The 13,359-nt window shown below is 39.1% G+C and overlaps 2 protein-coding genes across 2 annotated transcripts in view; one reads left to right on the forward strand and one right to left on the reverse strand.

Annotated features, from left to right (window-relative positions):
* LOC310729664 (lysosomal thioesterase PPT2-like) overlaps nt 1-13,359 on the reverse strand; it is an 81,921-nt gene that overhangs the window by 23,167 nt on the left and 45,395 nt on the right. The window lies entirely within an intron of this gene.
* LOC310730502 (pre-mRNA-splicing factor ATP-dependent RNA helicase DHX16-like) overlaps nt 3,343-13,359 on the forward strand; it is a 30,736-nt gene continuing 20,719 nt past the window's right edge. Inside the window, 8 exon segments of the mRNA XM_083549529.1 lie at nt 3,343-3,608; nt 3,692-3,936; nt 6,135-6,312; nt 6,405-6,461; nt 11,628-11,882; nt 12,834-13,022; nt 13,143-13,163; nt 13,167-13,253. Of these exon segments, the coding sequence (XP_083405655.1) occupies nt 3,363-3,608; nt 3,692-3,936; nt 6,135-6,312; nt 6,405-6,461; nt 11,628-11,882; nt 12,834-13,022; nt 13,143-13,163; nt 13,167-13,253 (1,278 nt within the window). The 5' untranslated portion in view covers nt 3,343-3,362.

Consider the following 13,359-nt stretch of genomic DNA (forward strand, 5'->3'; position numbering starts at 1 on the left):
GCTGTAATTAAGGTATTGAATATAAGACTGAACTACGAGACAAAACATCAGGAGAAGCTAAAAAACCTAAATGCAGTGCAGAAGATACAGAAAGTAGTAGAGTTAAAGAAGAATCTGACATTTCAGCGGACGTTTTTCACCAGAGCAAAATCACAAAGTGAAGCTGGTGTAAAAACAGGAGAAATCAGAGTCACATCAGCCGGTTATTTACTGAGGGAGAGTTTCTGAAGAGCTGCATATGAAGTCTTGTGTTTGACTGGAGATATTTTTATGGAGAGCAAAATATTTTAAATTATTTAAAGTTTAAGATAATTTTAAATAAAATGACATAAGAGCAAAAAAATCTGATTGTTTTGATTTGTTGTTATTTTAACGTTTACTTAAAAGCACAATTTTTATTTATTTGTTCAGGGTTTTTTCGCAGCATGTTCATATTTCTAACTTGTATAATTTTAACAGGAGATATTTTTATGGAGAGCTAAATATTTTAAGTTATTAAAAGTTTAAGTTTATTTATTTTAGAATAATATTCCTGTCTGTTTTTATTTATATTTATGTTTAAAAAACATTGTTTTAGTGTGTTCAATAAATGTTTATCCTGTTCGGCCTGCGACCTAAAGTGTGCTTTGAGATGTGGCCCCCTGTGCAATTGAGTTTGACACCCCATGATATAGATACATATCATTAAATATTAATAATAACATATAATTAAATGTAAATTGAGCAAATTTGTTATTTCAGAATTGTGTATCAAACTGGTACCCCTTCACATTAGTCGGTACCCAAGAAGTAGCTCTCTGTGTCAAAAAGGTTGGTGACCCCTGGTCTAGGACCACAAGTTGCATGAACAGTTCTGCATTTAAGCACTAATCCACACTAAACAGCACACCTCAACAATGATAAAACTATAATAAATAGACATTCTGTGCCACCCAGTTGAGGATGGGTTTTGATTCTGCTTCATCTCAAAGTTTCTTCCTCAAACCACCTCAGTGAGTGTTTCCTTGACACTGGCTTGCTAATAAAAGAGAAAATAATAGAGGGTTAAAATTACAGGCACTAACATGAAATCAAATTTAAACTGCATTCAATACAATTACATAAAATCAGAATCAGGTTTATTGGCAAGTGTGTAGACACACACAAGGAATTGGTTCCAGCTGTTGGTGAATCTACAGGCGAAAGTACAGACAAAAATAACACTATACATTTGGCTTATAGACAAGACTATACAAGACTATACAGATTAAATAAGACCACAATATATGAGTATATGACAGATCAGTAATGCACATAAAGTGTCATAGTGCTAGTAGTGCAAATAGCAGTAGTGTGCATCACATAGGATAAATAAGTTACTTTAGGACCTTTGTACAATATACCTGGCAAAAGAATGTGTAACATATGGGGATGAAATGATCTCACACAACAGTCTTCCTCCATCAGTTTCCAACATCTTATTTTTTTAAGTCTTTACTCTCCTCCTCATCTTCTTCACCTCCAAAGCCATTCTACCAAATCCTACCACCAGCCAAAGCTGTGTTGCTACACTGTTCCCTGTCAACACCTTACAGTCTCAAATCTTTTTCAGTTTGCATCTCCTGCATAATATATAGTGTACCTGTGTGCATCTTTCTTTTATATGTCACCCTATGCTCCTATTTATTCTTAAAATCTGTACAGTATTTGTAAGAACGGATTCCCCTTCAGTTGTATTTCCACGCTTCACCACTAGACATACAGTTTACCAAGCATGAGAAGTTGCCTATGACGTCACAGTGCCCCGTTCTGCATCAAGAGTACAAAAGGCCAGAACAACGAGCAGCACCTATTCAGCAGTGTGCAGTCTGCATCGCTCAAACAATCAGCAGCTAGCAATTAACAGCAAGAATCACACACAATCAATCACTTCCTTTGGCAATCGATTTGGTATGGAATTTAATAAAAAAATGTCGTGTATAAATCGTGTATAAATTGCTTATCGTGTATAAATGTTAAAACGACCAATTATATGTGTTCAACAGCTAGCTTTTGGCTACAATCAAACTGAACTTCCAACAACAGTAGGGTTTGCATAGATTTTTCCCCTTGTATTCGGTGTGTGTGTGTGTGTGTGTTGTGTGTGTGTGTTTTGACCGTGAATAAATGATTTAGCTTTTTTTTATTCTAGACGTCTACAACAGTTCTGAATAGGTTTTAATTAGGAGTGGGTGAGAAATCGAAGTATCGCGATACTTATTGATTTTTTTTTACGTTGTATCATTTATCACGCGATATTTACATTCCTTGGGGTTTTGCTGAAAAATCAGTAGATCAGAAAAAAATATTTAATATATTGTTTATCTAACAATTATACATGTACAGTACCAGTCAAAGTTTGGACACACCTTCTCCTTCAGTATTTCTTCTTACTTTTATTTTTTTCAAAATTGTACATTAATATTGAAGACATCAAAACTATAAATAGATCATGTATTGAATTATGTAGCAAACAGAGTTTGTCCAAACTAGCTACATTTATCCTTTATAACAGCTTGGCACACTCATGACGTTCTCTTTTCAGATTCATGAGGTTACCTGTGATTTGTAGTAGACAGGTGTAAAAGTTTTCTTGTGCAGAGGAAAGGTACAGAGTCAATAGACCTATTAGTGTTACTCCAACTACTGTACAAAGTCATAGTATGGCAAGAAACACTCAGTAAAGAGAAAAGTCAGTCCATTATTATAAGAAAGGAAGGTCGATCCGGAAAATGTCACGAACTTGATATGTATTCCAAAGTGCAGTGCCAAAACAATGAAACGCTATGATAAAACAGGCTCTAATGAGGATTGTGCCAAGAAAGGATCTGCTGTACAGGATAAGTTTATTAGAGTTACCAGCCTCAGAAACCACTGATTTACTTAAATGCTTCACAAAATTTAAATGGCAGATTTATTTCAACGACCACTGTTCAGAGCAGACTGCATGAGTCAGGCCTTCATAGTCGAATTGTGCAGAAGAAACATTAGTTTGGAAGAACAACATGCAGAAGAGACTTGTTTGGGCCAAAAAACGCAAGGAACTGACATTGGATCAATGAAAAACTGTTCTTTGGTCTCCGTGCCCTTTGTGTCTGATGGTGTGGGGGTGCCTTGTTTAACATACGATGTTAAAAACAATCAAAATAAAGAAAAAACATTGAATAAGAAGGTGTGTCCAACAGGTAGTGTAAATGTAAGCCTTTAAGAATGAAAAGGTAGAAAGTCTGTTACACTTGGTACAGTGATAAACAAAACCTACTGTACTTAGAAACAATATTATGGACATCAATTTCAGCTTATATTAATGCATATTAACTCGTATCTTTTGCTTGCATACAGAAATGACCGGCATTATAACCGTGTGTATTGTTTATTTTGCAGCATTCAACATGGCCAATCTGGAGCAGTGGGTGAGTGACAGGCTCCATGAAATCCTGGGCCTAAGTGACAAATATGTGGCTCAGTTTATGATCAACCTGGCACAGAAATCCTCTGCCCCAGAGGACTTTGTGGCACGTCTGCAACAGACTGGCACCATTGACATTGACCAGAGAGTAACTGCATTTGCTCAAGAGTTATACAACAAGGTACAAGCTGTGACAATCCGAGAAGCTTTTTTACCATTAATGAGCCCTGATTTTGATTACTCTGGTGCTGTTCTCCTGTTTAGGTTCCAAAGAAACAGGTTGTCGAAAAGCCACAGCGAGCCATCAAGCGGCAGGTGATTGAGATGGAGCGAAAGAACAGGACCTACACTTTGTTAGAGGATAGTGACAGTGATGCAGAGGTGTCCAAAGAAGGAGGAGGGAAGAAGAAGAAGAAGAGCAGAGAAAAGGACAGAGGAAAGAAGAGAAAGCATCTCCGGCAAAAAAGAGACGAAAGCCCCTTGTCGAGTGATGACGATGGAAAAAATAGGTGGGTTCTTGTATAGTTTGGTTTTAATAATGGAGAAAGTATTTATTGATGGGAATGTAGTAGAGCTGAACATAAAAAAAAACATTTAAATCTATATAATTTTATAATAAATTTTCTGTCGACAATAACAGTAGGGTTTGGATGAAATACATGCAGCTATGTCACATTCCTTTAAGGTTTATATTCGGAGAACATGTTAATTTATTATTTACATGTAGGGTAAATAGTGAAAGGAATACTAAACCATCATGGCTACCATCAGTGTTGGGGGTAACGCGTTACAAGTAATGTGCGTTACATAATAATATTACTTTTCTGGAGTAACAAGTAAAGTAGCGCGTTACTTTACAAATGTACACATACTGTAATATCTGAGTTACTTTTTTAAAAAAGTAATGCGAGTTACTTTTCAGTAAAATTTTTTTGCATAAAAAAATAAATATTGAATTAAAATGAACTTAGTCACGTAGAATCGCGCACTCATGAAGCAGAGAATGATGTAGACAAGGACGAGGTCATATTTACGGAATTGCACGGTGTTTTATGTGATAACAGCGAAAGGTATGTTCTCCCTCCACATCACCGGTGTCTATCCCACACCCATAACCTTATATACACGAACGATAGTTACATTTCTGATGGCGAAGGCAGATTGAAAAGCAGTGTACAGAAGAGTGCGACTGGAAAGTGTTCAGCCTTGTGGTCAAAATTTAGTCGATCATCTTATTGTTCTCTAATAAGTTATTAATCATTTTAAATGTTTAAGAAATGTCTTTTGCCCTAATATAACTTATTTCTTAATGGCAATTATATATATTACACCTGTTACACCTGTAAGGCGTGAAATAGATACAAGTAACGCAAAAGTAATGCAAAAGTAATATAACGCATTACTTTCCATAAAAAGTAACTAAGTAACGTAATTAGTTACTTTTTTGGGGAGTAACTCAATATTGTAATGCATTACTTTTAAAAGTAACATTGCCCAACACTGGCTACTATTCCATACTTCAATGCCATGCTATTCCGTCTGGCTAATCAGAACCGTCTTCACCATATGGCTAAAGAGCGTCCCAAATCATACATCCAATCTCTGAATACTTTGAAGCGCAAACAGTGGGCTGGGGCGTTATCTATCATAAGATGGCCTGCCCAGTCACTGTACACTCTGGGATGAATTGGATCACAAGGTGAGAGAAATATCCTAGCAAAGAAGGCCTTTGGCAACTTTTACAGGAGGCATGGCAAACGAATTCAAACCAAGAGTATGTAAAGCTGTTCATGCTAAGGGAGGATTTTTTTTTAAATGAAAATATAATTTGTACATTTATATGTTTATACTGTTACATTATCTGGTTTGTTTCATATAAACAAACGAGAATGCTCGTGCCTCTCAAAAACGGTGATTAATAAGGCCTTTCCATACATTGGGCTCAATTGCGTGTTTTAAAAATTCGGCAAATTCGCCACTAGATGGCGCACCTGCTCACTTGGGTTCCATGTCAGAATAAAAAGTTTGGCATTTTCATGCCCAACACTGTTACAGATTGCTGAACTTTTTCACGCTTATAATATCAGCCATCTGTGTGATTGTTAACACAATCTACTTCAACTTGGCAAAAAGTTATAAAGAGGTTTTAAAAAACAGTTACTGTAATTCTGATTTTTTTCAGCAATAATACTGAATAAAGGCCTAAAGTAGCAAATAATTATGCAATCTGAGACTTTAGTTTGTTTACATAGGTTTGGACACTGTAAACCAGGTGTTATACCGGGTCCACTCTTTATGTTGGTAACTCACACCAAATAACTGCACAATATGCATGGTGCTCGACTTTTCCTTGCATAGTTTAGAGTTCGTTTAAATGAACTGTCTTCACATTTATGCTATTTTTGGAGAAGTGAGTGAGTGAGGAGTCCCAAATTGCATGCATCAGTCATGTTTTTGTGTATTTAACTACAGCACATTTTCATTCCTGATCGTAGTATCAGAGCTCTGGGTATGGAGCAATCCCAGATACTAATCAATGACTGACAGCCGTCAGTTTAACAGCAAGCAGAATGTGAAATGGAAAAAATTACCTAAATATGCATTTAGCATCAATGAGCTGAAACATAATGCATACTCTCAGAAGTTTTCTAAGCTTTGTTTAGCTTGATCTTCCTTTTTTAATCACACTACTTACTTTGCTTTCCAGAAAATCATCTTTACATGAGGCAAAGAAATCACGAAAAGATGATGACGAGGAAGAAGAGTGGGAGAAGGAGGAGAGGGAAAGATTACAGGACTTGGAGGAGAGAGACGCTTTTGCAGAACAAGTAAAGCAGAGGGACAAAGAGAAGACGAGGCACATACTGGAACGAAATTACAAAAAGGTAGACTAGCAAAAAAATCGATTTAAACTTTATTAAAATAAAATTGGGAATGATGCATTAAACCAAAAAATCTTCAACTGTCTCATGTTTAGGCATATGAGGAGGCACAGAAGAGACTGAAGATGGCTAAAGAAGATCAGAGGAGTATGGTGAGATGTACATTTACACTGTGCTGCATGCAGACATTTTTTTTTTTTGCTAGTTGTATTTGTTTGCATGACAGTTTTTACAAACACGATTCCAAAAAAGTTGGGACACTGTACAAATTGTGAATAAAAAAGGAATGCAATAATTTACAAATCTCATAAACTTATTTTTTATTCACAATAGAATATAGATAACATATCAAATGTTGAAAGTGAGACATTTTAAAATGTCATGCCAAATATTGGCTCATTTTGGATTTCATGAGAGCTACACATTACAAAAAATGTGCTCAACTGAATACAGCAATTCATTTAACTGACACTGTCCATAACCTTTATGCAGAAGTCACATGCAACATGTTACTTAATTGAATCACCTGTGGCTGAGATGAATAGAAAAGAAGCAGCATTTTTCTATTCAGTGTGGAGTTTGTGAAATTATACACTCTTCGGCAAATACAGGGCCAAACTCAAAATTACAAAATATTTTACCAAATTATTAGTCATAAATTGAAAAAGAGATAATAAACATATTATGTCGATAATTTGCTGCTCTTTTAATCCTTACATTTAAAAAAAGTAAAAAAAACCCAAAAACAATATATTGTCTCAGGATTGGTTTTCTTTACCACAGTTTGACGAAAAAGTGACGAAAAATGACGGAAAATTCAGCTTTTAATGATCTAAACAACAAATTATTGGTCAGAAAATGTGCAAGAAAAAAAATACTGTAGATCTCTTGCAGTCCTATCAATCCTATTTTTATCTATAATTTTTAATAAAGTCATTGGTGAATAGATATGGTGGATAACCAAATAATGACTATTTTAAGTGTTCTCAGTGTGTCAGTGTCTCTCAGAAGTAAAGATGGGCAGAGGATCACCAATCCCCCCAATTCTTCTTCTTCTTCTTCTTCTTCTTTCGGCTGCTCCCATTAGGGGTCGCCACAGCGGATCATCCGTCTCCATACCACCCTGTCCTCTATATCTGCCTCTTTTACACCAACTACCTGCATGTCTTCCCTCACCACATCCATGAACCTCCTCCTTGGCCTTCCTCTTTTCCTCCTACCTGGTGGCTCCATCTTCAGCATTTTTCTACCAATATAATTCATGTCCCTCCTCTGCACATGTCCAAACCATCTCAATCTCGCCTCCCTCACCTTGTCACCAAAACATCCTACATGTGCTGTCCCTCTAATAAACTCATTTCTAATCTTGTCCATCCTCGTCACTCCCAACGAAAACCTCAACATCTTCAGCTCTGCTACCTCCAGCTCCACCTCCTGTTTTTTACTCAATGCCACTGTCTCTAATCCATACAACATCGCAGGTCTCACCACAGTCCTATAAACTTTCCCTTTCATTCTTGCAGATACTCTTCTATCACAAATCACTCCTGTCACTCTTCTCCACCCACTCCACCCTGCCTGCACTCTTTTCTTTACTTCCCTAACACACTCTCCATTACTTTGCACTGTTGACCCCAGGTACCTGAACTCCTCCACCTTCTCCACCTCTTCTCCCTGCAACCGCATCACTCCACTGCCCTCTCTCTCATTCACACACATGTACTCTGTCTTACTCCTACTGACTTTCATTCCCCTTCTCTCCAGCGCATATCTCCACCTCTCCAGGCTCTTCTCAACCTGCTCTCTACTCTCACCACAAATCACAATATCATCTGCAAACATCATAGTCCAGGGAGACTCCTGTCTGACCTCGTCCGTCAACCTGTCCATCACCACTGCAAACAGGAAAGGGCTCAGGGCCGATCCTTGATGCAGTCCAACCTTCACCCTGAACCAGTCTGTCGTACCTACTGCACACTTTACTGCCGTCACACTGTCCTCATACATGTCCTGCACCACCCTCACATACTTCTCTGACACACCTGACTTCCTCATACAATACCACAACTCCTCTCTCTGAACCCTGTCGTACGCTTTCTCTAAATCCACAAATACACAATGCAGCTCCTTCTGTCCTTCTCTATACTTCTCCATCAACATCCTCAAAGCAAATAAGGCATCTGTGGTGCTCTTCCTCGGCATGAAACCATACTGTTGCTCACAGATGGTCACCTCTTCTCTCAGCCTGGCTTCCACTACTCTTTCCCATAACTTCATGGTGTGACTGATCAACTTAATTCCCCTGTAATTACTGCAGGTCTGCACATCTCCCTTATGCTTAAAGATCGGTACCAGCACACTCCTTCTCCATTCCTCAGGCATCCTCTCCCCTTCCAGAATCCTGTTAAACAATCTGGTTAAAAACTCCACTGCCATCTCTCCTAAACATCTAAACGCTTCTACCGGTATGTCATCTGGTCCAACCGACTTTCCATTCTTCATCCTCTTAATCGCTGCTCTCACTTCCTCCTTACTAATCCTATCTACATCCTGCTTCACCAACTCCACATCCTCCAACCTTCTCTCTCTCTGATTTTCCTCATTCATCAGCTGCTCAAAATACTCCCTCCATCTTCTCAACACACTCTCCTCACTAGTCAACACATTTCCCTCTCCATCCTTTATTGCTCTAACTTGCAGTACATCCTTCCCAGCTCGGTCCCTCTGCCTGACCAATCGGTATAAATCCTTTTCTCCTTCCTTAGTGTCCAACCTCTTATACAGCTCCTCATATGCCTTTTCCTTGGCTTTCGCCACATCCCTTTTAACCTGCTGCCGCATCTCCTTGTACTCCTGCCTACTCTTCTCATCACTCTGTCGATCCCACTTCTGTTTTGCCAACCTCTTTCCCCTAATGCTCTCCTGCACTTCCTCATTCCACCACCACGTCTCCTTGTCTTGCTTTCTATTTCCAGATGTCACACCAAGTACTTTTCTAGCTGCCTCCCTCATCACTCCTGCAGTAGTTGCCCAATCATCCGGCACCTCTTCACCACCACCAAGCCCCTGTCTGACCTCTTCCCTGAACCTCACACTACACTCTTCCTCCTTCAGTTTCCACCATCTTATTCTTCTTTCAAACCTTACTTTCCTCCTCTTCTTCTTCGCCTCCAAAACCATCCTACAGACCACCATCCGATGCTGTCTAGCTACACTGTCCCCCGCCAACACCTTACAGTCTCCAATCTCCTTCAGGTTGCATCTCCTACACAGAAGATAATCCACCTGTGTGCACCTTCCTCCACTCTTATACGTCACCCTATGATCCTCCTTCTTCTTAAAATACGTGTTCACCACTGCCATTTCCATCCTTTTAGCAAAATCTACCACCATCTGCCCTTCCACATTCCTCTCCTTAAAACCATACCTACCCATCACCTCCTCATCACCTCTGTTCCCTTCACCTACATGCCCATTAAAGTCTGCCCCAATCACCAATCGTTCTTTCCTAGGTACACCATCTACCACTTCATCTAATTCACTCCAGAATCTTTCTTTCTCCTCCATCTCACAGCCAACTTGTGGAGCATAGGCACTGATGACATTTATCATCATCCCTTCAACTTCCACCTTCACGATCATCACCCTATCAGAAACTCTCTTCACCTCAACTACACTCTTACTGTATGCTTCTTTCAGAATCACCCCTACACCATTTCTCTTCCCATCCACACCATGGTAAAACAGTTTAAACCCACCTCCAATGTTCCTGGCCTTACTCCCTTTCCACTTGGTCTCCTGAACACACAACACATCTACCTTTCTCCTCTCCATCATATCAGCTATCTCTCTCCCTTTACCCGTCATAGTACCAACATTTAAAGTACCAACCCGAACCTCTACTCTCCTACACTGCTCCTTTTCCTGCCGTCTCTGTAGACGCCTTCCTCCTCTCCTTCTCCTCCTTCGGCCAACAGTAGCCCAATTTCCACCGGTACCCTGTCGGCTAACGATACCTGTGGCGGTCGTTGTTAACCCGGGCCTCGACCGATCCGGTATGAAATTCTCATTTGTGATCCGCATATTTGATTTGGCACATGTTTTACGCTGGATGCCCTTCCTAACGCAACCCTCCCCATTTACCCGGGCTTGGGACCGGCACTAAGAGTACACTGGCTTGTGCCCCCCTAATGGCTGGGTTCACCAATCCCCCCAATGCTATGGCGAAAAATATTAGCTTAATATCATAAAGCAGTTTCTCAAAGAAAAATTGCAAAGAACAATCTCTGCGTAAGGGTCAAGGCCAGAAAACCATACTGGATGCCCGTGATCTTCGGGCCCTTAGACGGCTAAAACTTTATAGGTAAAAAAAAAATAATCCATATCTAAATATGATGCAGAAGTGCAGGCGTTTTCTCTGGGTCAAGGCTCTTTGAAAATGGTCTGTGGCAAAGTGGAAAACTGTTCTGTGGTCAGACGAATCAAAATTTGAAGTTCTTTTTGGAAAACTGGGACGCCATGTCATCCGGACTAAAGAGGACAAGGAGAACCCAAGTTGTAATCAGCGCTCAGTTTAGAAGCCTGCATCTGTGATGGTATGGGGTTGCATGAGTGCATGTGGCATATGCAGCTTACACATTTGATGAGGCACCATCAATGCTGAAAGGTATATTCAAGTTCTAGAACAACATATGCTCCCATCCAGACGTTGTCTCTTTCAGGGAAGACCTTGCATTTTCCAACATGACAATGCCAGACCACATACTGCATCAATTACAACATCATGGCTGCGTAGAAGAAGGATCTGGGTACTAAAATGGCCATCCTGCAGTCCAGATCTTTCACCCATAGAAAACATTTGGCGCATCATAAAGAAGAAGATGCGACAAAGAAGACCTAAGACAGTTGAGCAACTAGAAGCCTGTTTAAAACAAGAATGGGACAACATTCCTATTCCTAAAATTTAACAACTTGTCTCCTCAGTCCCGAACCATTTGCAGACTGTTATAAAAAGTAGAGAGGATGCCACACAGTGGTAAACATGGCCATGGCCCAACTTTTTTGAGATGTGTTGATGCCATGAAATTTAAAAATCAACCTATCTTTCCCTTAAACTTATACATTTTCTCAGTTTAAACATTTGATATGTCATCTATGTTGTATTCTGAATAAAATATTGAATCATTGCTTTCTGTTTTTATTCACAATTTGTACAGTGTCCTAACTTTTTTGGAATCGGGTTTGTAGTTGAATGTCTCTGTTTAGATAATAATAAAAAAGGTATTATATAATAAACAAGCTTTTACCTTCTTTCTCAGCTGCCTGAGCTGCGGAAACAGTCACGGCGTGACTACCTGACCAAACGTGAGCAGGAGAAGCTAGAGGACCTGGAGGCCGAGATTAAAGACGAGGAGTATCTTTTCTCTGGTGATGTTCTTACTGAGAAAGAGAGGAAAGACCTGGAATACAAGAAACAGATCAGAGACCTGGCTCGAGACTACAAGAAAGCCGGCGCAAAGGAGAAAGAAGAGAGGAAAAACCGCTACTACATGCCCGAGGAGATCCGTAATAAAGTAATGCTGAGCAAATTTGTACACAGAAAGCTGTATTAGCTCTTAGTTACATGTGAAGTAGATGCTTTTATGTGGAACTTTTTAAATGCCAGGTGAAGAAATACAAGAAAATGTCTTTATATAATCTTAATATTTCTGTATTTGGATTCTCTCATGATCATTCACATCATTGAGTCTGGTTCCTCTCAAGGTTTCTTCCTCATAACATCTAAGGGAGTGTTTCCTTGCCACAGTTGCCATGGCTGCTCATCAGGAATAAATGCACACCATTCACCTTAACTGTTGATTTCTGTAAAGCTGCTTTGAGACTATTTTATGTCTGTTGTGAAAAGCGCTATAGAATAAATTTGACTTGACTTGACTTGACTTGGAAGTGAAGAGTAGGTTCAGCTATTCTTCAAGCATCTTTTTCCCCCATTCACACTGGTTTATTCATCCATAGATTTTTTTGTTTGTTTTGTTTTAACTTGAATACTGTACAATGAAAATCACCAGGTTTAATTTTTCAGTATTTGTATTTTTATATAAAGTTGTGAAATTGCAAATTTTTTTTTTTTTTTTGTTGAATCGAGATGCAAAGAACACTTTCTTCCTATTTTCAGGCTTATCTATTACCCTTCCAATTTCATTTCATTTGAAGTAAAAATTCTTTGTATTTAGTTTTAAGATTATTCAATTTGTAACTTTACTATTGACTGACACCGGAGTTTTCTCCCATCCGTAAAAGCCTCTTTAAAAAAATGGATTCTATTCCATTTGCTGTAAAGTGTGGCACGTTCCTTGTGGAATTCAGTATAACCTCCATATTTCGGACAAGAACTATGAGTAACCTGGGGTTCTCCTTAGTCTTATTATTGACTTGCTGTTTTAATTTGTCTTCTCTCTCTCTCTCTCTCTCTCTCTCTCTCTCTCTCTCTCTCTCTCTCTCTCTCTCTGTCTGATTGCTGATAGGATAAGGAACCAGAGCTCTCTCAGGCTAAACAACAAAAGCAGTCCATCCAGGAAGTAAGACGCAGCTTGCCTATATTTCCATACAGAGAAGACCTTCTCGCTGCCTTTAGAAACCACCAGATCCTGGTGTTTGAGGGTAAGACTGGCTCGGGAAAGACAACTCAGATTCCTCAGTACCTATTGGAGGATGTAAGTATTTACTATAAAAGACAAATTTGATTTAGTTACTATTTAATCCAAATGTTTGATCACTTGTTTTGTATATTCCCAATGTTTCACTATGTGTTTTGATCATTGTGTGTACTTAAGGGTTATACCAATGGAGGGATATAGGTGGGGTGCACCCAGCCTCGCAGAGTGGCAGCTATGTCTGTAGCCGCTAGAGTGGCTCAGGAACTGGCAGTAAAGCTGGGAAATGAGGTGAGAATGGTTGAAATGAATATGCAACATGCATGTGGTTTGAGATTTTCCTTCCTCTTCCTGTATTTTTTTTCTTCCAGTGGCTTTCTATGTTTCTGAAAAAAAT

Source organism: Silurus aristotelis, assembly GCF_946808225.1.
Source record: "Silurus aristotelis genome assembly, chromosome: 8".
Classification (NCBI taxonomy): Eukaryota; Metazoa; Chordata; class Actinopteri; order Siluriformes; family Siluridae; genus Silurus; species Silurus aristotelis.